Source organism: Phyllobates terribilis, unplaced genomic scaffold (assembly GCF_046119375.1).
Source record: "Phyllobates terribilis strain yellow unplaced genomic scaffold, ASM4611937v1 Scaffold_9__5_contigs__length_417890890, whole genome shotgun sequence".
Taxonomy (NCBI): Eukaryota; Metazoa; Chordata; class Amphibia; order Anura; family Dendrobatidae; genus Phyllobates; species Phyllobates terribilis.
In genome coordinates this window covers 369085079-369107570 of record NW_027362769.1, presented here as the reverse complement: position 1 = coordinate 369107570, position 22492 = coordinate 369085079, and the positions used below count along the sequence as shown (strand labels likewise).

Here is a 22492-nt window from a genome sequence, read left to right as displayed (position 1 = left end):
AACCATATATTAATAGTACATAATGCGTGAAGACACTTACGGGTACAGGATCAATAACGGTGACAGATACCATGGCTGCATATCTCAGCTGTGGGAAGTTTTCCATGCCGGGGCGGTCATCGAGGTGCAGGAGGATTTTGACAAGCTCGGTGCTGACCTAACCGGAGATGACAGAGAACCATTATTATTTATCACGTACCATATATTCATGGTTGTTTTTCTCTTTTTTTTGGTCTCCATTTTTTACCTCTTTGGTTGCAGAAGGGTTCGATCGAATCAAGCAGGATATTGAAGCCATGGTTAACTCTAGTTTTTCCACATCTTCTGAAAGCAGCACTAAAGAAATAGAAAATCATATAAAAAAAAAATTATATGTAACCCTAGATAATTTACGGCATCAGTGAAAACGTTCTAGAACTTTATTAGAAAGTTTTCCTATTCTTCAGCACGGACAAGATGACGACAACTCGGGAGCAAACACGCATCTCGAAACTAAAAAAAGTATATTACAAAACTGGAAAACCCCTTTGGGTAAGACGTCACATTAAAGGGGATTATCACATTAAAGGGGATTACCTGGTGCTGACCTGTTATGATAGGTCAGCACTTTCTAAATAGCAGAGATCTGACTCCTAGGACTATCACTAATCCTTAAGAAAATGCCGCTCGGGTGACTGCTAGCGTCAGTGGTCCCGGAGGTCGGACCCCGCCAATAAGAAAGTGATGGCTTATCATAGCGATATAACATTACTTTTGAGGATGACAAAATATTTAGATTTTTTTCTCTACTCCGTGTGATCACCCACCTTCCATACAGTCCCGGATATACGCAGGAATTTTGCTTTTCTTCAGCTCGGTGTCGGTGCTCATGTCATATGGAGACAGGTCATCATCACTGTCCGTGGGAATAAGGAGACAACGGTCAGAAAATAAAAACTAAAGCACAAAAATAAATGGAAGAAAAAAAATGGAGGGCACAGGCCGGCTGTGATATATCGGACAGAATAGGAAATAGCAAAACAGGGTCCTCACTATTATAATGCCAAGATAGGACAATAATAGATTGATTTTATTATAACATAATACCAATATAATACTGCTACAGAATATCATTATACAGTACCAAAATAGTACTGCCATATACAGTCCACATAATGCTACCATATAGTCTACATATACAACTATATAGTACCAATATAACATGACTATGTACAGCCCACAGAATACTATTGGTACACATCCAAAATAATACTGCCATATGCAGCCCACATAATACTACTGTACAGTACCAATACATTACTACTATATACAGCCCACTTGTAAACTTCCAGGATAATACTGCCATATACAGTCCACATAATACCACTAAACATTGACAGGATAATACCGCCATATAATGCCCACATAATGCCTCCTTATAGTACCATGATAATAGTGGCATATAGTGGCCCATCCTGCCATCTTTATCAACTGCTTTTCCGCCGGTCACTCACCTGTCCAGTTCAGAGTCCGCTCCGGTGTCCGCTTTGGGTTCTCCATCCAGTTTGTCATTATTCTTAGAAGGCTCAGGTGCGGACCAGGAGCTGTAATATATGACATGACCACGGGATGATGAAGATGGAGGAACCACGAAGGTGAACTCCACGTCATCCATTTACCTCTCAGATGTAACCGTCACAGCCTCCGCAGGATCCGCTGCACAGACGGATGGAGGAGTCAGCAGAGACTTCAGATCTTTGATTTCCTCATTTTCTTGATACTATAAGATGAACATTTTAAGTTTGTAGGTTTAGACTGATGCATGTTTCCAAAAACGGTATAGTGAGTGCAGCTCTGGAGTATAATACAGGATGTAACTCAGGATCAGTAATGTAATGTATGTACACAGTGACTGCACCAGCAGAATAGTGAGTGCAGCTCTGGAGTATAATACAGGATGTAACTCAGGATCAGTAATATAATGTATGTACACAGTGACTGCACCAGCAGAATAGTGAGTGCAGCTCTGGAGTATAATACAGGATGTAACTCTGGATCAGTAATATAATGTATGTACACAGTGACTGCACCAGCAGAATAGTGAGTGCAGCTCTGGAGTATAATACAGGATGTAACTCAGGATCAGTAGTGTAATGTATGTACACAGTGACTGCACCAGCAGAATAATGAGTGCAGCTCTGGAGTATAATAAAGGATGTAACTCAGGATCAGTAATGTAATGTATGTACACAGTGACTGCACCAGCATCATACTGGGTGCAGCTCTGATCAGCTGCTAGTCAGTGTGGTGATTACGGGTATGGTGGCTGCAGATCCTGCTGTGAGCTCCTGATCTCTGAGAACCAACACCTCTCCACCTGGGGACCTGCTTTCTCTCTATCCCGGAGGGAGAGCTGGTTTCTGGGATGAGTGAAGGAGCCAAGTCCCAGGCTTCTGCTTCCCGAACCAGGCCGGCGGGGGGCAGAAGAAACCAGCAACCGGCCTGCACATCAGAGGACTCGGGGGTGAGACGCTGCACCAGGAGTTGCAGCAATGTGGCTCCTACTCCTCCCGGGATTGTGGAGACCCCTAGAAGCCGCAAGGCTTCCAGCATGGAGGTAAAGCCTGACAGCGGCGTGCAAGATTGTGCTCCTTCCGGAGGAAAGCGGAGTGCTCACGGAGGTGAGGCCGACCTCCCTGAGGGGGGTTGGGCGCTGCAGGGACCCCGGGAGTCTGTGTCCACCTATGCCTCCCTGGTCATGATCCGCCTCCGTGAGTATGAAGATGCCAGTAAGCTCATCAGGAGGCTCCGGGAGGAGCTGCGCTGCACAAGCGCCAAAGCTGCGGGGGCCTCCAAACAGAGCAAGGCTAAACTCCAGGCCGAGGTAAAGCGACTGACCAGCGAGATTCACCTGCTGGAACTGAGGAAAGCTGACATCAGGGAGCAGAGTGGTCATTTCAAAGAAAAACTAATAAATGAAGACCGCTTTAGAGAAATGGCTGATACCAGAGAGCAAAGGCAGATGGGGCTGCAGCCTGAGAGCCAGGTGGATGATGAGAGTGATGATGACCAGCAGGAAGCCCCACCTGGCAGCCTGCAAAGTCACCCGCAGGCCAAGTGCAGCGAGCTCCCTGCAGGACAGGTGACAGTGACATCCGGTCGCAGTTCTGCCGGCTCTGGGGAGGACAGTGACAGCAGCGGCCACGGAGGGGCGCTAATGGCGGAGATTAAGCTCCTGGAGTCCCCAGTGTGCCTCCAAAACGTCCATCTTGGTGACGATCTACCAGAAGAGGCACCTGGGGGCCACAAAAAGGCAAAGAAGACCAAGCCAAAGCTGCAGGAGGCGGTAAGATACGTATATGCCCCCCTCCCTGTACCCCCTCAGTCGGCGGCAGGCTCAGCTCGCTGTATAAGCCCCGTTGCCCAGCCCAGCCCGGGTTCTGCTGTGGATCCGGTGCAAAGGCGCGGGGAGATTACAGAGCGCGGTAGTGAGGCGCAGAGCTCCGTCTCTGCTTGTAGTAGTGGGGACGTAGCAGGAGGTGCATCAGCCGAGAGGCTGGACAGTGAGGGCGGCCCGGCGGTGGGCGTTCCATCAGGCCACGATGCTGTGGTGCGCTCCTCAGTGGGAGGGGGGAGCAGCCCGGTGTCGGGGGCAGCTCCGGTAGCCTCGGCGCCTCTGAATGCTGTTGCCGCTGATCACTTAGTTGAGAAGCGACGGCAGTGTGAGGGGGCTGTCGGGGCTGAGCGTTCCGGTCCTCCCACGAAAGTGCTATTTTGTGTTGGCGTCGCTGGTCCGGAAGATCCTGATGCTAAAGATCAGCGGCGCCTAACAGCATCTAAAGATCAGCAGCACATTATTCCGAATGCCAAACAGCGGAAATTACCGACCAATGATGTGGAGGGCACACATAAGACCGGGGGTGAGGTCGCCTCCAGTTCTATGGAGGTGACTGAGCCCCTTGTGCCTGATGCAGAGGTCAACATGTCATCCGCCATTGTTACTGGTCCAGCAGGAATGAATGTGGTGGTGGGGGTGAATGAGGCTAATTCATTGTCTAGTGGTGTGGTTGCTGGTTTGGTGGAGGGTGAGATGGAGGTGGGTAATGGTGTTGCTGTTCGGGCTGATATGGTCACTGGTCCGGTTGCCCCCCGGGGGTGGCAACACCTGTCCAGAGTTATGCCAGTGTCACCTCCGGGGCAAATAGGGCATCCTCCTTGTCTCCGGGCTTTGGGGACGGCATGTTGCAACGGCGCCTTCTGGAGGCTCCAAAGAAGGGGGAGAGATCACTAATGGTAGAGGGTCGAGAGGTTGATCTATCCTTCTGGATAGAGAGGCATGGCCTCGGGGCCTTCCGAGAGCAAAAAAAGGGGGGGATACAGTGTGGTCCCTCCCAACAGCCGGGCCAGGCAGTGTGAATAGGAATGTGGTCCGTCTTCGGTGGAGGGGCAGTGATGCATGTCCTCCAAGGTCTAAAGTTGTGGAGCTCCTGCTGAGGATGGGCTTCAAGGCGATTGACATCTACGCCTTGATACATCCCTATTCCACGCCTGAGTTTGATGTCAGCTTTGTTCGGCCGGAGGGGCTTGAGCTCTTCTGGGCGAATTATGAGCTGGCAAAAAATGAGCCCGGCTGGCGAGACTTTGCCGTTCAGGCAGTGTCTCGCCAAAACCAGATCAAGAAAGTGACCGTGATGACTCGTAACGAGTCGCTTTCTTGCTATGACATCATGACGTGGCTTGGTCGGTATGGAGAGGTGGTGGAGATGCCAAAGAAAAACCGCGACGAGTTTGGTATCTGGTCAGGGGCCTGGACGTTTATGGTAAAACTTAGGCGTTCAGGTGGTACGGTTGCCCACATTCCATCGTCTGCCTTCCTGGGTAGGGATCGTATCCTGGTCTTCTACCAGGGGCAACCGAAGCTCTGTCACAGGTGCGGCGACCCCACACACTTCAGTGCAAACTGCACCGTGCAGAAATGTGCGTTGTGTGGGGGTGTCGGCCATCTTGCCGCCTCTTGTGTGGAGATTAGGTGCCACCTGTGTGGTGAGTTAGGTCACCCATTCAGCCGTTGTCCTCGCTCCTTCGCTAATGCAGTCGAGACCCCGGTGGGAGTAAGCCGTGAGGCCGATTCTGCTGGGGAGGGGACTAGCAGGGGTGGGGGAGCCGAGGGGCCAGGGAAGAAAAACAATAAAAAGACGCCTGCCCAGCTGAGGCGTCTAGACAAGCGCAGACAGGAGAGGGAGCGGGGCGAGCCCCAGACTACCGGGGCAGCCCCTGTCCTGGATGCCAGTCTTGCTGCTGAGGCCCCGAGGGATGATGAGTTGGATGAGGAGGTCAGGAGGATCCACAGGGAGGAAACCGCCTCTGCCTCAGAATCCTCCCATTATGAAAGTATGGATGAGGATAATAAGCGGTGGCTAGAGAACAAGCGTAAGCTCGGCACCAAAAAGAAGAAAAAGAAGGGAGATAAAACATCTTCTCCCGCTCTGACCAAGGTACCTAAGGAAGGTAAAACTGACTCCCCTCTGGTTGGTCTTTCTAACCGGTTCCAAGCCCTTGATAACATCTCTTCCTCTGAGGAGGAGGCCGAGGGTGAGGTTCCGGCTTCAGCGGAGCTTACAGGGGGCGCCGAGTCTCCTTCTCCTGGGGATGCAGGGTCCTTGGGGGGAGGGACTGGCCCAGAGTCTGGAGACGAGGACGAGAAAAGAAGGAAAAATGTGGGAATGGACACCTCTGTGTCATTAAAGAGGGGGAAGGATTCCTCCTCTGAGGCAGAGGGTAAGGGGAGTGGGAAGAAGAAAGCCATCTAACTCAATCACCAATGATGGCGGTACCCACTCCGTTGACGCTGGCTTCCATTAATGTCGCCAGCATTAAGTCAAATATGGCTAGATTTGCGGCCTTTGATTTTCTCAGCCGGGTTGAAGCTGACATTTTCTTTTTGCAAGAGACCAGGCTGCCAAATATGGCAGAGGTGTTTATAGCTAAGAGGGAGTGGAGACTCGGGCCCTCCTATTGGTCTCTTGCGGCCGAGCCGTATAGCGGAGTGGCGGTCCTTTTTACCGCACCAGTAGAATGCCGACGGGTTATTGAGTTAGAAATGGGGAGGTGCCTGATATTAGATGTCCTCATGAAGGGACAGGAGCTTCGGCTCATTAACATTTATGGTCCCCAATCTAAGTGGGACCGGAAGTGTCTCTTTACGAGGATCAAGCCCTACCTTTTTACGAGTCGGCAGGTCGTCTTTGGAGGGGACTGTCACGAGGCCCCGGGATAGAGGAGGTTCCAGAGACAAGCTGACTTATGATAGCGTCGCCCTTAATAGTATAGCTAGTGAGGCTCGCCTGGTGGATGTCCACATCCGGCACACCCCAGGCCACGAGGGGTTCACCTATCATAGAGGTAACTGTAGGTCCAGGATAGACAGGTTTTATTTAAAGGAGGAAGCCGTCTCTTCAGCAGTATCTGTTGTTGAGGTGGAGTTCTCCGATCACTGTATGATTTTGTTTTCCCTGAATGTTACAGAGACCCCCCGGATGGGAAGAGGCTTTTGGAGGCTCAATTCGTCTCTCTTGGAAGAAGCGGAGATAAGACAGTCCTTTGAGGATTTTCTTCAGAGCCAGGTACCCTTACTGGATCTTTGTAGTAGTAAGTCAGAGTGGTGGGAGATGTTCAAGAAAAGGGTGGCGAGATTCTTCCGCCAGCTCTCGAGCCTCAGGAGCCTGGACAGGTATCGCCTGTATCAGGGCCTGAGGAGGAAACTCGAGCATCTTGTCTCAACTGGAGGTAGCCGCGAGGAGATCTCCAGAGTGAAATCTTTGCTAATGAGGTGTCAGTATGATAGACACGCATCTTTGGTTTTTGAGAGGGATTACGGGAGGTACCGCTCGCCCGACCCTTACAGAAACTGCAAGATGTCAGTGAATAGTAAAGTTGTTACAGGACTGGTTGACACTGCGGGGTCCCTGAAAAGATCCAGATCGGGGATCCTGGAGGTCGTCAGATCCTTCTACTCGCACCTCTTGGGGAAGAGGGATCTGGATTGGGATGAGATGTCGGCTTTTCTGGCTGAAGCCGTCCCCGAACCAGGGGTAGACCCCTCTCTTGGCGTTTTGACAGAGATGATCAGGGAAGAGGAAGTTAAGTTGGCGATTGAAGGGCTTGCCCTGAAGAAATCTCCCGGTCCGGATGGCTTAACATCTGAATTCCATAAGACCTTTAAGGACGCCTTGGTTCCCCTCTTGACTGAGGTATTCAATGAGTGTCTTTCCTCGGGCACTCTGCCAAAGTCAATGAGGAGGTCTGCCCTGATCATCTTGTCAAAGGGTAAGGACCCATCTTGCATTGAGAATTGGCGTCCCATAGCGCTTCTCGGTGCAGACAGGAAGGTTTTGGCAAAGGTGTTGTTTAATCGGCTGGTGAAATTTGCACCCCAGCTCCTTTCGGGGGCCCAGTATTGCTCTGTTCCGGGCCGCAGTACAATTAGTGCTGTACTCTGTGTCCGAGAGGCAGTGGAGCAGGGTAGGGCTGGCCACTGGAAGGGGTACATGCTGTCATTGGACCAGGAAAAAGCGTTTGATCGGGTTAATCATGAGTACCTCTGGTTTGTCCTTCTGAGGTATGGCCTGCCGGGGGGGTTCGTTGATTGGCTTAAGACCTTGTACGCTGGGGCAGAGAGTTTCCCGCTTGTGAACGGTTGGATTGGCAGCTCTTTTGAGGTTGGGTGTGGTGTTCGCCAGGGTTGTCCCTTGAGCCCGCTACTGTACGCGTTTTCGATTGACCCACTTCTTAGGAGGGTGGAGCGTGGACCGTTAGCTGGGATCGGGATGGACCGGGCAGCACCGGAAGCCACTCTGAGAGTGGTGGCGTATGCCGATGACGTCACCGTTTTTGTTTCCTCTGATGGGGAGGCAGAATGGCTGATGTCAGAGGTAAATCGCTACTCGGAGGCATCCGGGTCTAAGATCAACCGGGATAAGTGTGAGAGTCTCTGGCTGGGAGGAGGAGATCCTGGTTTTGATCTCCCGGACACCCTTCCAGAACCCAAAGTCTCTGCAAAAGTTCTTGGCATCGAATTTGGCCAGGGGGATTACCCCAAACAAAATTGGGACAGCAGGCTAGAGATCGCCACTCAGAAGGTGAACCAATGGAAGGGTTGGTCTTTGACCCTAAGGGAAAGGGTAAACCTGATCAAAACTTACCTGCTCCCTTTGCTGATCTATCTGGGCAGTGTGTGCATCTTGCCAGAGCCTCTCTGGACTCGGGTCTACAGTTTGTTCTTTCAACTGTTATGGGGGAATAGACTGAACCTGGTCAAGAGGGAGGTTACGTACCGTACGAGGAGACTAGGAGGGTTGGGTATGGTCAACCCTGTGGTATTCCTTGTGAATACCTTCATTAAGATCAATATTGCAAACCTCTGGAAAGAGAGGGCTCCTCCATGGGTATTCTCCTGTAAGGGATGGTTTCAGCCTTTCTTCCAGGAATGGGAGACAGGAGGGCAAGTGAAGGATCTCCGCACACTGCAAGGACATCTCCCGGCTTACGCTACCGTGGTTCTGAAGGTAATTCGCCGGTGGGGTCTGGGAATGTGGGAGGTCAGGACTCTGCCAAGGAAGCTCCTTGACAAAAGGGTTCAGTTGACCCATTTTCAGAGGCCTCTGGCGCTCAGGGATTGCCCAAGTCGGGATCTTGGGGTGGGTCTGCATCTTTTGAATTCTATCAGGATCCCCTCGAAGGTTTGGGACTTGGCTTGGCGCTGCTTCCATGGGAAACTGTGTGTGAGGGACAATCTGAAGTGTAGGAGCTCTGAGGACAGGAACTGTCCTCGGGAGCATTGTGGTACCATGCTTGAAAGCATGGACCACTTCCTGCTTTGTTGTCCCTTTAACACAGAGGTGTACAACAGGGTGGGCGCCTCCATTGGCTGGCCCCGGCTGGCCGGTCTCTCTTATGCGGAATGGGCCTATGGAGCATTCGGGGACCTGGGTGGTCGGGACCGCTGCACCTTATTTCTAGTTAGCGCAGTGGTTAGGTATCACACGTGGAACGCACGGTGCTTAGTATCGACGCAGCGGAAAATCCTCCCAGTGGACGATGTGTTTAGGACCATACTCGGTGACCTGGTGAAGGTGCGTTCTCTGGAGTATGAGAGACTGGGCACACATAGGGCCGCTCTCCTCTGGAGGGGCTTTTCTTTTAGTGTGCCCTAGTCTGGTCGTCTCCTCTCCTGGTGGTGGGCTGCTGCTGACACCATAGATTTTTGTTTTATTGATCAGTAGACAGTGATGTAGGGCTGCAGGCGCCGAACTTGAGCTTTGTCAGTTGTGGTTATTGTATTGTTTGTTTCTGTATATATTGTATATATGGGTTTGGGTGTAGGTGTTAGGTTGGGTGGAGGGAAAAGGGGGGAGGTGGGTTCATCTTGTGGGACACTGGTTATTTGGGTGAAAAACTGGCACTGCCTGATCTGGCCTATGGACGTTGGACATGGACTGAGGCATGAGGCGCAGGACCAGCTCTCAGGTCAGTGCCGGGAAAAAAAAAAAAATCTCGAGTGTGGGGGGTTTTGTTTTGTCTTGTATATATTTGTATAGTTAGCATTTATTTTATTTATTTAAAAAAAAAAAAAAAAAAAAAAAAAAGAATGTATATATTAGTTTGTATATAATTTGTCGGTTATTGTTTATTATATTGTTATTTTTTTTTTGGTAACCGGACCAGATGTCATGGTGTAGGTAGTTATTATTGTGTATATATGTATAATATGTGTGTGAGGAGAGAGGGAGCGGCTGAAGCAGTTCATTACATTGTTTATTTTCTGGTTATTAATTTTGTTATGTTTCTGTTATTATTATTGTTATGTTTTTCATTTTTATAATAAAAGATCTACAGGATGTAACTCAGGATCAGTAATGTAATGTATGTACACAGTGATTCCACCAGCAGAATAGTGAGTGCAGCTCTGGAGTATAATACAGGATGTAACTCAGGATCAGTAATGTAATGTATGTACACAGTGACTGCACCAGCAGAATAGTGAGTGCGGCTCTGGAGTATAATACAGGATGTAACTCAGGATCAGTAATGTAATGTATGTACACAGTGATTCCACCAGCAGAATAGTGAGTGCAGCTCTGGAGTATAATACAGGATGTAACTCAGGATCAGTAATGTAATGTATGTACACAGTGACTGCACCAGCAGAATAGTGAGTGCAGCTCTGGAGTATAATACAGGATGTAACTCAGGATCAGTACAGGATCAGTAATGTAATGTATGTACACAGTGACTGCACCAGCAGAATAGTGAGTGCAGCTCTGTAGTATAATACAGGATGCAACTCAGGTTCTGTAGTGTAATGTATGTATACAGTGACTGCACCAGCAGAATAGTGAGTGCAGCTCTGAAGTATCACACAGGATGTAACTCAGGATCAGTACAGGATCAGTAATGTAATGTATGTACACAGTGACTGCACCAGCAGAATAATGAGTGCAGCTCTGGAGTATAATATAGGATGTAACTCAGGATCAGTAGTGTAATGTATGTACACAGTGACTGCACCAGCAGAATAGAGAGTGCAGCTCTGGAGTATAATACAGGATGTAACTCAGGATCAGTAATGTAATGTATATACATAGTGACACCACCAGCAGAATAGTGAGTGCAGCTCTGGAGGATCACACAGGATGTAACTCAGGATCAGTACAGGATCAGTAATGTAATGTATGTACACAGTGACTGCACCAGCAGAATAATGAGTGCAGCTCTGGAGTATAATATAGGATGTAACTCAGGATCAGTAGTGTAATGTATGTACACAGTGACTGCACCAGCAGAATAGAGAGTGCAGCTCTGGAGTATAATACAGGATGTAACTCAGGATCAGTAATGTAATGTATATACATAGTGACACCACCAGCAGAATAGTGAGTGCAGCTCTGGAGGAGAATACAGGATGTAACTCAGGATCAGTACAGGATAAGTAATGTAATGTGTGTACACAGCGAGTCAATGTATTATGTGGCTTATATCCAGGGCGGTGGAGTTGGTAAGCCAAACCTACGACTCTGACTCCAACTCCAACTCCTCAATTTCCACGACTCCGACTCCCTCATACATGGCTCATGTTTAAGTGATTACTGTAGCACAGATTCATCTCAGCTAAAAGTCCAGACCCTTAGATCAGGAATAGGACAGACATTTATAGGACATTTCATAACTTTCCCAAATTCTTATGAAAAAAATATTCCCCATAAACTGCATTGAACTACTGTACCCAATTTATTATATATTTTAGGAGTTGGATTCGGTCCATTTTATACAGACTCTGACTCCACCTCCACAGCCCTGCTTACATCTATATATTGCTGAGCTGTATATTTCTGGCTTTAACACAATGATCTACTTGGTGAACAGAACAGAAATATCCAGACCACCGGTGTTGTAGACAATAGTGCCCTCCCCTCTAATGCTCAGAACAACGCCTGTCTCTTTGCTTTTCATTATAGTGACCCCGATAAGAAAACCACAAGAAGAGTCTTACTTGGAAGGAAAGGGTGGGACCCTCAGGCTCCAAATACCGGCTCAGACATTCAGCGACTACCATGCCCAAGCATCTGACAGGAGGAACAGAGCTGTCCAGATACAGGCGAGTCCCGGCGGTCAGGGCTAGGAGTAACTCTGGAGGAGAAGGGAAAGTCAGCTCTAAAGGGAACAATATGGACACAGAAAGTGCGGCCATATTATACAATCTCACACCTTGTCTGCAGCCTTCAATTTCTTCTTTGTGCAAAAGAAACAAGCAAATAAAAATGGAGCGGCTCAGGTGGAGGAGCTGGGGGTACGGCGAGTGTCTGACCACACTGCCCGATGACCACACTTCCAGGAGCTGCTTCAGAATCTGGGAATATACAACATATACATTATATTCCTAGTACAATGTAAAGTTATACAATTTCCTAATAAGATCTGGCTTGCTGTCATTCAATGGGATAAATCATGTCCTGGCTACAGTGGGGGAAAAAAAGTATTTAGTCAGCCACCAATTGTGCAAGTTCTCCCACTTATAAAGATGAGGTCGGCCTGTAATTGACATCATAGGTCGACCTCAACTATGAGACAAAATGAGAAAACAAATCCTGAAAATCACATTGTCTGATTTGGAAAGAATTTTTTTTTTTTAAATTTTGGTGGAAAATAAGTATTTGGTCAATTACAAAAGTTCATCTCAATGCTTTGTTATATATCCTTTGTTGGCAATGACAGAGGTCAAACGTTTTGTGTAAGTCTTCACAAGGTTGGCACACACTGTTGCTGGTATGTTGGCCCATTCCTCCATGCAGATCTCCTCTAGAGCAGTGATGTTTTGGGGCTGTCGTTGGGCAACACGGACTTTCAACTCCCTCCAAAGGTTTTCTATAGGGTTTAGATCTGGAGACTGGCTAGGCCACTCCAGGACCTTGAAAGGCTTCTTATGAAGCTACTCCTTCGTTGCCCTGGCGGTGTGCTTGGGATCATTGTCATGCTGAAAGACCCAGCCACGTTTCATCTTCAATGCCCTTGCTGATGGAAGGAGGTTTGCACTCAAAATCTCACGATACATGGCCCCATTCATTCTTTCATGTACACGGATCAGTCGTCCTGGTCCCTTGGCAGAGAAACAGCCCCAAAGCATGATGTTGCCACCCCCATGCTTCACAGTAGGTATGGTGTTCTTAGGATGCAACTCAGCATTCTTTCTCCGCCAAACACGATGAGTTGTGTTTCTACCAAACAGTGGTGGTAGTGGTAGTGGTACTTTGGTTTCATCTGACCATATGGCATTCTCCCAATACTCTTCTGGATCATCCAAATGCTCTCTAGCAAACTTCAGACGAGCCTGGACATGTAATGGCTTAAGCAGGGGGACACGTCTAGCACTGCAGGATCTGAGTCCCTGGCGGCGTAGTGTGTTACTGATGGTAGCCTGTGTAACATTGGTCCCAGCTCTCTGCAGGTCATTCACTAGGTTCCCCCATGTGGTTCTGGGATTTTTGCTCACCGTTCTTGAGATCATTTTGACCCCACGGGGTGAGATCTTGTCCTCAGATCGAGGGAGATTATCAGCGGTCTTGTATGTCTTCCATTTTCTAATTATTGCTTCCACAGTTGATTTCTTCCCACCAAGCTGCTCGCCTTTTGCAGATTCAGTCTTCCCAGCCTGGTGAAGGGGTACAATTTTGTTTCTGGTGTCCTTCAACAGCTCTTTGGTCTTCACCATGGTGGAGTTTGGAGTGTGACTGTTTGAGGTTGCGGACAGGTGTCCTTTATACTGATAACAAGTTCAAACAGGAGCCAGTACTACAGGTAATGAGTGGAGGACAGAGGAGCCAGTACTACAGGTAATGAGTGGAGGACAGAGGAGCCAGTACTACAGGTAATGAGTGGAGGACAGAGGAGCCAGTACTACAGGTAATGAGTGGAGGACAGAGGAGCCAGTACTACAGGTAATGAGTGGAGGACAGAGGAGCCTCTTAAAGAAGAAGTTACAGGTCTGGGAGAGCCAGAAATCTTGCTTGTTTGTAATTGACCAAATACTTATTTTCCACCAAAATTTGAAAAAAATTCTTTCCAAATCAGACAATGTGATTTTCAGGATTTGTTTTCTCATTTTGTCTCATAGTTGAGGTCGACCTATGATGTCAATTACAGGCCGACCTCATCTTTATAAGTGGGAGAACTTGCACAATGGTGGCTGACGAAATACTTTTTTCCCCACTGCATGTGATGGGCACAAAGGTGCCTAGCTGAAGCAGCGTGCAGCTGCAACGCGGGTGTGATTGACAGTCGATGTATTTTGTAGAAAGGAGTTTAAAATTTATTGCTTATTGCTCCACAATTCTGCAAAACAATAATTCATCATTTTTTAACACATTTCTCTATCATCTATATGACAGGGCCTGTGACTACTAGATCGTGGTGATGTCTCAGAGCTGCATCTTGTACTAAGCTGTGTATCTGCGCATCCAGCACATGACTGATTTGCATTCACAGGAAATTAAAAGTTAAGATTCCTTTTGAAGAACAGCAAGCAGAGATCTTGCAAAAATGTTAAACACCGATAGAAAAAAATATACTTTTTAAAAATTGTACAACTTTTTATATTGCAATGAATTACCACTGCGGTCAGTAGATCCTACTTCGTTCGGACCTACCTTAGTCAGTAACGACCGGCGACCGCTCTCCATAGACAGGTAGCCCAGGACGCTCTGCAGCACCTCTTTCTAACAAGGACATAAAAATAAAAAATATAAAAACATTTTTAAACTCTAAATGATTAAATGATGCCAATTCCTTCAATACAGTGTGAACATCACCTTGAGACTATACTGCAGGAACAGCATCTTCTGAGTGAGTAAGAACTGAGTCTTCTTATTCTTCAGCACCAGATCTCCCAGTAACTGCGAGAGAGACGCAGACCTGAGAATGACAAATGAGTCCATAAGTCTGGCACATGGCTTTCCTACAGAAATTACCTTGACAATCTATGTCCTCCTACCTAAAAATGAAAATGAGAAGCTAAAAAAAATAATTATTGGTTACAAAAAAACAAAACTCTGCGTATTCTGATCCTGCGCTCGTCTCAGCTACCTCCTCCTCTACTGTCTGTAGGTTAGCAAGATGCAGGGATCAAAGAAAACGAAGTAGTTTGTAACTGCAGGGTCAGACTACGCAGGAATTGTTTGTAGTTTGTAACCACGGCGACACATTGGCCTGCATTACAGCTGCATACACAACTCATTAGGAAATTTTTAATCAAAATAATATTCAGAAGATGCTTTTTTTTCTCTCCTCCACAATTAGGGCTCAGGCAGATGTCCGTGACTGGCAGCCGGTCTCCTGATCCCATCTCACCAGCCTCCTAGGCATACAAGAGGCTGCAAGCTCAGGTCGGGAGACCCGCGACCAGTCCGTCCTCGGACCGTATGTCACGGACGTCTGCGTGGTCCCTTGGGATGTGTTAAAGCAATGCAAAAATGCCTGAAAAGTTGGTCATACCCTTTAATACGAATGCCCATAGAGGACATGTGATACGACAGTCCTAAGGAACCTAAATATTTTTATGAATTAAAGATGGTGACAGCAGAATATATAACTAAACATGTGGCACTTACCCATCTGCCGTCTGAACCAGCCCAGTCACCACCGGCTCCATCCACCTGTCAGGGACGGACTCGATCAGCCTCCAACACATCCTCTGCCAGATGCAGTCCGACTGGACAAGCGTGGTCAGCCGAGGGACCAGTACGGAAAAGAGCTCCCCTGTAAGCAGGTACAGGTCCTTAAAAGGGACATTTTAAAGAATTGCACAATTCTCCCCAAGTATTACATACTTAGAGAGAATTCACCAATGGCATGCCAGAAATGTATGACAGATGCGGGTCGGTACCATCACGGTCCGATGTCAGCGGAGAGGTGGCCGCACATACATAGCATTCTACATTCATCTGTATGGGAGCTCTGACCACTTCTCCACTGACAGCCGTTCTCGTGACTGATGCGGGTCCCATCAGTGGCATACCCCATGTGTATAAAATAAATCTTTGACCCAGTTAACACAATGTGAGAGTTGCCATTATCAGACCCCCTCCAAACAGCTGGTGGGGGTCTGATGTCCATTCCTATTGCAGCTGCCACTTCTGGGAATATGTAGTAACAAGTGCCCACCATGTCAGGTCCTCTATCCCACCCCAATGATGGTCACCTAATAGGGCATATGGAAAAATGGTTGTTTCACCCGTCTTTGTTATTTTTAGTCTACAGGGGTTAGGAAATCATCTCCAGGATACTCACGCTGACGACCCTGCATACAGACTTTTCCCAGGACCTGAGATACAAAAGAGATGGAGCAACCTTTCCCATCTAAGAAAATTAAAAAAAAGAAGAATACTGTGAGCTTAAAGCAATTCCTCATTATCACAGCAAAGCAGATCATCCAGATATGCACCATCAGTCAGAGAAGTCCTATAATGCCAAACAATGGGGGATGGGGTGAGATTTGCAAAAACTAGAGCAAATATGGAGCAGGTATCAGCTCTAGAAAATGATGGCAGTGAGCTGCTCCACTTTCCACCAGTTTTGGTAACGCTCACATCTATATATTTTCTTTATGTCTGCCCTCACCTCTTAGAGATACAGATACCATCTGCAGTACACGCAGAATGGCGTTCCCCACGTGGGGGTAATAGTTTTTAGGGTAGAAAGCGGCTTTATTGTGTTTCTGGAGACAATTGGCCAGGTGATCAGGTAAACTGCAGATCCTCGTCAGGACGGCTTCATGTAAGATTGGAGTCGGCGTCGCCTCCAGCTGCTGCTGACAAACCTCCCAGATGACATCGGCCAGCGCTCCGCGCTGCAGGAACCTCTCCAGCACGTGAACACAGCGATCGAGGCGGATACAGGGCCTGTAATGAGAGCAGGGTGGGGTGGAGGGAGCTGAACATTGCATGGACAGAATGGAAATCAGTCTAATCCAACAGCCGTGACGACAATGAATGAAACGCCGAGCATGCCAAAATACTCGACGAGCACCTGAGAGTGCTCGCCGAAAGGGTTAATGAGGTGTACTCGATCATCACTAGTGGTGACCTATATATTTTAAAGGTAAGTGCACATGTTGAGTATTTGCAGCAGATTTTTCCAATAACCCTACTGTTGGCAGGAAAACACTGTAAAATAAGGACCATTTTGATCCTTTTTTTTTTTTTTTCTTTTCAATTTATTTGAATAAGTGAAAAACGCTTAAAGAATTGACACGCTGGAAATTTGATGGTTGAAATACGCCATAAAAAAAGAATCGGCACGTTCATGAGATTTAAAAAATTTCATTCACTTTGCTGGTACGATAAAGTCAAGAGGTTTTTTTTTACCCTTGAAAACCGCACGGCAAAAACGCAACATGTTGACAAGCCCTAGGGCAGGTTTCACATGTCTGACGTTTCCGGCTGTGTAAGGATCGTAATGTCAGGACAGGCAGCGGGTCTCCTTACCTGATATTATCTGCCTCACTGGCATATATAAAGCTGTTTCGTTTGGGACAGGAGACCCAAGGACGGTCAGGGGACCCGCGGACGGTCAGGAGAACCGCGGAGAAACAGGACATCGTTGTCCGTACTTCCACGGTGAATGTTGGACGTGTGAAACTGACCTACAGAGCATTTTGTATATGCCTTGTATATACTCACCCTGTTTTCACCAAGCTGTCCATCAGCACTAGGAAAGCCTGGTCCGCTGGACCCTCTAAGAAAAAACCGTCCCATAGATCCAAACGGTCAGAAGTCAAAAGGTCAAACCACTGGGGTCCCATATGAACCACCAAAAACCTAAGGAAAGGGGTGTAATGTGTTCTGTTGAATTCAGAAATTTCCTGGGCAGATGCCAGGTCCTCTCCTTCACCAAGGTAGCGCTTGGCACCAGACAGCACCTCTACCAGTCGGTCTCCATCATTAATCTTGGGTAACTCGGCCATGATGTCTTGGAGGGCAGAACGCACGGACAGAACGTCCGGATCCATCTTTTGAGCAGCTTTAACCCTAAAAAAAAAAAACAGAAAGAAAGATCAGAGTAATGATCTTATACAGCAAACCCTGTATCCTGACCCTCCAACTGGTGCAAAACTACAGCTGCAGGGCATGATGGGAGTTGTAGTTCCGCACGTTGGAGGCCACTGCCCTACACAGTCTGATCCCACAGTCTGCCTCAAAGGACGCATGTAATAGATAAGTAGAGGACAGATGCAGGATCAGGCTAAACAAGAGATTGTTTGTAAACCGTATCTATGGAAACACAGAAACATACATAAGAGCTGTATACAAAAAACTGCAGATTTTAAATTAAAACTAGTTGAAAAAATGCTTTTTTTTCAATTTTGAGAAATAATATTGGGTTGAAAAAATAGGAATATATAAAAAGTAGTGCAAACATGGTATATATTCTACGCAGTCCGATTACACAGCTGGTTACCTACCAACAACGTTAGCAGGAACAACACCTTTAAATATATGAGGAACTACAAGTCCCAGCATAAACAACTGACATGCACGTTGTAGTTCCTCATATATTTAAAGGTGTCGTTCAACTTCAGTCCCATACATTAGAAGACATGCACAACTGACACTCATCACCATAGCAATAAGCATGACAGGTCACATTCTGAAATAATTATATGTTACCTGCCCTATAAATAATCAGACAACACTCAGGATAAGATTCTGAGTGAAAATGTCACTTATCCATCGCTCTGCAAGGCTAAAACCGTGAGCGCAGCCATCTTGGTCCTCTCACAGGAAGCTGTGAGCAGCCATCTTGGTACACCCACAGGTCTGACACTGAGCGGCAGGATAAAGGTTCCGGTCACGTGACACCCTCTTGACTCCCGGAATGTGCTGGGCAGCGCTGCACTGTCACCATCTTGTGGTCGCTGTGTATTACTACAGGTCTGTGATATCTGCAGGGATTCTCTATGTGGTGTAAACAGAAGCACATAGGGTCCCTACAATTCTGGAGTAAGGGGCTATTGCCACTTTGTGCCATAATATAAGGCTCCTGTAAAGCAGTAGCATAGCGTGGGGTGCCAGCGCCTGGTACAATTATGCCCCTTTAGAAAGTAATAATGTTAATCCCCCCCAAAAAAACATAATTTCTCTTTTTCCCTGCATGGGTGGGCTGGGATATCATTGTAGCACCTGAGCCTGGGCGCTGATGTCTTGTAGGCTGTAGGTCTATGGTTTGCTGCTGTACCACAGTGTCATGTTGATAGATGCAGTTCACAATGGTGCTGACCCAGGGCATGTGCTCTGCCCCCATTATCAGTGCCATTCCCACCACCACTTTCTTTTTTAGCTCTGTGTACTGAAGACTTTTACGACCAGGGCAGCCGCCCCTGAACCAGTGCGCTGCAGTAACAGAGGGGCTAGTCCCGGACAACACATAACTAGAAAGTGCTCGGCTCCACATCCAAATTTTGAATGGGTCTCCCTCCTTGTGGCCTCAATTGAGACTCTGCAGCCTCCGCTCACTGCTAGAGCCGACACCTGACAACTCTCCCGGGAAAAAAAGGGAGATCTCCTCCGGATTCTAAGAGCAGAGCGCACCTCTCCCCGGTACTGCCGACGTCGCCTGGAAAGCTGGATTTGGGGGCATCAATATTACATTCAGGGGACAGGGAATAGGCATGATAAAGGCTCGTGGGGGCAAAACGAAGAGAGAAAAGGAGAAGATGTGATCGGAGAGGACTGAGACCCTGAGATTTTATTTGCCTCCAGATGTAACATGACTGATCTGTCGTTGTCTGCAGAGCACACATAGTGCCGGGATCGTGTACGCGCTGCTGCACACAACGTCCTGGCAATGGACAATCGTACCCACAATTATGCCAGACCTCCTAAGCCCCAGGATCTAGAGGGACAGTCCAGAATTTTGGAAACGGTCTCAGGAGGTCGGGAGGGGTCTTCAGGATACAAATACAGAGGTGGAGAAGGGAAGTATTAGATCTCTACTCCAGTGTTCAGACAGGGTAGATGGAGGGACATTCAGGCAGGACACACAGGCAAGTGTACCGAAGAGGTATCTGAGCATGTGGGGGCTATGGGATGTCAAATTATGTGTAGAGGGTCTGTGCGATGTATGATGGGGAATGTACTGTGGGGGACTCATTGTGAGGCTTGTGAAGAAAGTCACAGCACGTCCTATGACGTATGTCGCAGTGGAAGCCATACTGTAAGAGCAGCTCTTAGACCCGGCTAATGTAGGAGGATTTCCTCGCCTTGATATCCGTCTGCTGTAATAGCGCCACATCATGTCAATGCAAACACCAAATCGATTGGTGGTTGTGCGCAAGTCCATGGAGCAAGCACAGACTTTAGCGGCTGATCAAATGCTTGCCCCCGGCCCGCCATACACGAGTGCTCGGCTCAGCCAAGCATGCATGTGTTCTGAATGGTGAGAACGGAGAAAGCCTTTGGTTTATCTTCCCTGACAGTAAAGGATCAGGCATGTCAAAATCTAACAGCCTAATCCTTCTATCGATATCTGCCATCAGGACACCCCCAAACCTGAGTCATCTGGTCCAGCTGAGATCAGTGGACATTAATGTGTACAGCTAGCTTAACTTATTCCACTCTGCATAAGTCATCACCTATCCATATCCCCCCACCAAACCAATGACCGGACTGGGGGATTTATGTCTCCAGCTCCCCCCTTGTCACAAGACCATGGCCAGGAGGAGATGAATGGAGCGGCTGGTCATGCCTACGCGCTGCTCGTCCATTCTTCGTCTGGGGTGCTGAAGATACAAAGACAGCGAAGTGCATCTGCTCTGCGCTACTGTGTTTATTAGCGCCATAGACTTTGAATGGAGAAGCAAGGGGGCATGTGTCCAGTCTTGTGGCCAGGGAAGACTTGGATATCAGTGGGTGTGGGACCCTCATTGATCTAACAATTATCATCCAATTAGTGGGTAGTTGATCATTTATACCCTTTAAGGTTTAATTTTTAATAAATGTGAAAATCCCCCCCCCCCTAAAAAAAAACTGCAATTTTTTTAAAGACTTATATTTACATTTTTTTGCATTTGTACAAAACATTACAGACAAGTCCATATTAACAGTGGAATAAGAGGCACATATGTACAAGCTGCCGCAGGCACCAGTGTCGTGACGACTCGGATGCCGCGGAGCAATAATAAATCAATACATTATTTAACAGGATGGAAAATCCGAGAGTTGAGTGTCCACATTCAGCTGGGCAAAGCTTTCTGCAAACGTATAATGGATTCCTCTGGTCCTAATGACATCAACATCTCAGCCACACTGGGTCCAATCTAGAGAAAAGGAAGGAAGCCTCTATTATTGGGGATACAAAAGTGGAAATTACAGAACAACATTTCTCCATCTTGTCTGAAACACAATTATTCTTCTATTTTTTTACTTTTACTACTTTCTATCTTTGCGCTGCAGCTTTCTGTGCTCAGATTGGCTGCTCTGTATGAGCACGAGTCAGTGCATGATACATCCGAGGACTCGTGCAGGTGACCTCGGCAATGCACCAGCCTCTCCATAAATTCAGTGGATCATGCAGCAGACAGGGCTGGCGTATACTTACTCTATAATTTACACTTTAGACATAAATTATAGTAAATATGTCTGGCCCCAAGGAGATCCAAACGATTTTCAAAAAGTTTGTGAAAGTGGCATAAAGTAGAAAAAAGTTTCAAATTATGGTGCATATTTGGCAAGCACCATAAATTGTGACTTTTTTTTTTTTGCAGTGTAACCATTTATAAACTTCCCCCATTCTGCACTATGGGTGCCACTTGGTTCAATCACACAATATGACCACATCCTGCACCCTCATTAGCTGTGGTCTAGTAGAAAGTCATATTCACACATCAGAGTATGGACTGTCCATGGGTCTCCTGACCTGAACTTGACAGGCTAGTAGTAGATCAGTAGACCAGCGGCCAGTCCGGGCATCATGGTCCATACTCGGATTGTGACACATTGTGTATTAATGTGGCATTGGACAGATATTATGCACTTGGTTCACCGAGTTTGGGCAAACCGGACATGAACATAAGAATGCCCCTGTGCAGGAACAGTAAATGGGCCCTCTGCAGTCACCATAATGCACAAGTCCACCTGCTTTGGAGATGTAAGTGTGCTGTTACCTATTGGGCCCCTGTGCGGCTGTACAGGTTGCACCAATGCTATGTCTGCCCCTGAGTATAGGTTAATTTACATTCTATGAATCGGCAAATTCCAGCAATGATTTTTACAGCACCTCGAGCCCACTGAGCACCAGTCGAAGAAGCTTCATGGACGTGCTATACTTTGTGGCTTTCAGCTGCTGCAGTTGGCTCTTCAGCTCTTTACTTAGCAGTTCCAGGCTGGTGTCCTGGTGACTGTTCTGCAGAATACTAAAAACAAAAACATCAAAATGACACGAGGACAAGTGGGTTGGTTTCGAAAGGTAGATCGAACCGCCGCGCCCGATGCCAGACTGGACCGCCGCGCCCGATGCCAGACTGGACCGCCGCGCCCGATGCCAGATCGGACCGCCGCGCCCGATGCCAGATCGGCCAGGACATTTTGCCTACACAACCCCAACCTGAACACTGCAAGCAATACTCACCGCACCACAAGACGCCCGATCTCGCCGGCTTCACTTGTTAGACGCTGCAGATCTTCGCGCTGCACCGACGGCCGGATCCACAGGTAAGAGTAATCTGGAGACAGTAGATCCGTCAGCAAGTTTAAATGTCCCTAGGAGATAAAACGGGAGAAAAGCTTCATTAAACAGATATTATAACAGGATTCGAGACACTGAGGGCGACTTATCATCAATGGTGCATAGGAAAGTAGTGGAGCCATCCATAGAAATCAGTCAGGCTGCTGAAGTCTAAAGGAGCCGAAGGGACAAGGAGAAATGTCGGACCCATGTGTATCCAGAGTGCTTTCGGTGGCGTACCCCT

General features: G+C 47.6%; 2 protein-coding genes across 2 annotated transcripts in view; both read right to left on the bottom strand.

The window, feature by feature from the left end:
* The window catches only part of TELO2 (telomere maintenance 2), a 35856-nt gene extending 17502 nt beyond the window's left edge, over window positions 1-18354 (bottom strand). The window contains exons 1-14 of the mRNA XM_073645952.1: window positions 18195-18354; window positions 17208-17555; window positions 16147-16427; window positions 15817-15885; window positions 15138-15285; window positions 14340-14442; window positions 14178-14246; window positions 11743-11884; window positions 11528-11664; window positions 1659-1759; window positions 1494-1583; window positions 807-895; window positions 248-336; window positions 41-157 (exon numbers count right to left, since the gene is read on the bottom strand). Of these exons, the coding sequence (XP_073502053.1) occupies window positions 41-157; window positions 248-336; window positions 807-895; window positions 1494-1583; window positions 1659-1759; window positions 11528-11664; window positions 11743-11884; window positions 14178-14246; window positions 14340-14442; window positions 15138-15285; window positions 15817-15885; window positions 16147-16427; window positions 17208-17536 (1764 nt within the window). The 5' untranslated portion in view covers window positions 17537-17555; window positions 18195-18354. The remainder of the gene's footprint in view (window positions 1-40; window positions 158-247; window positions 337-806; window positions 896-1493; window positions 1584-1658; window positions 1760-11527; window positions 11665-11742; window positions 11885-14177; window positions 14247-14339; window positions 14443-15137; window positions 15286-15816; window positions 15886-16146; window positions 16428-17207; window positions 17556-18194) is intronic.
* A 2262-nt stretch (window positions 18355-20616) lies between these two features.
* The window catches only part of EARS2 (glutamyl-tRNA synthetase 2, mitochondrial), a 9865-nt gene continuing 7989 nt past the window's right edge, over window positions 20617-22492 (bottom strand). Inside the window, exons 7-9 of the mRNA XM_073645951.1 lie at window positions 22153-22283; window positions 21802-21937; window positions 20617-20842 (exon numbers count right to left, since the gene is read on the bottom strand). Coding sequence (XP_073502052.1) covers window positions 20759-20842; window positions 21802-21937; window positions 22153-22283 — 351 coding nt within the window. The 3' untranslated portion in view covers window positions 20617-20758. The remainder of the gene's footprint in view (window positions 20843-21801; window positions 21938-22152; window positions 22284-22492) is intronic.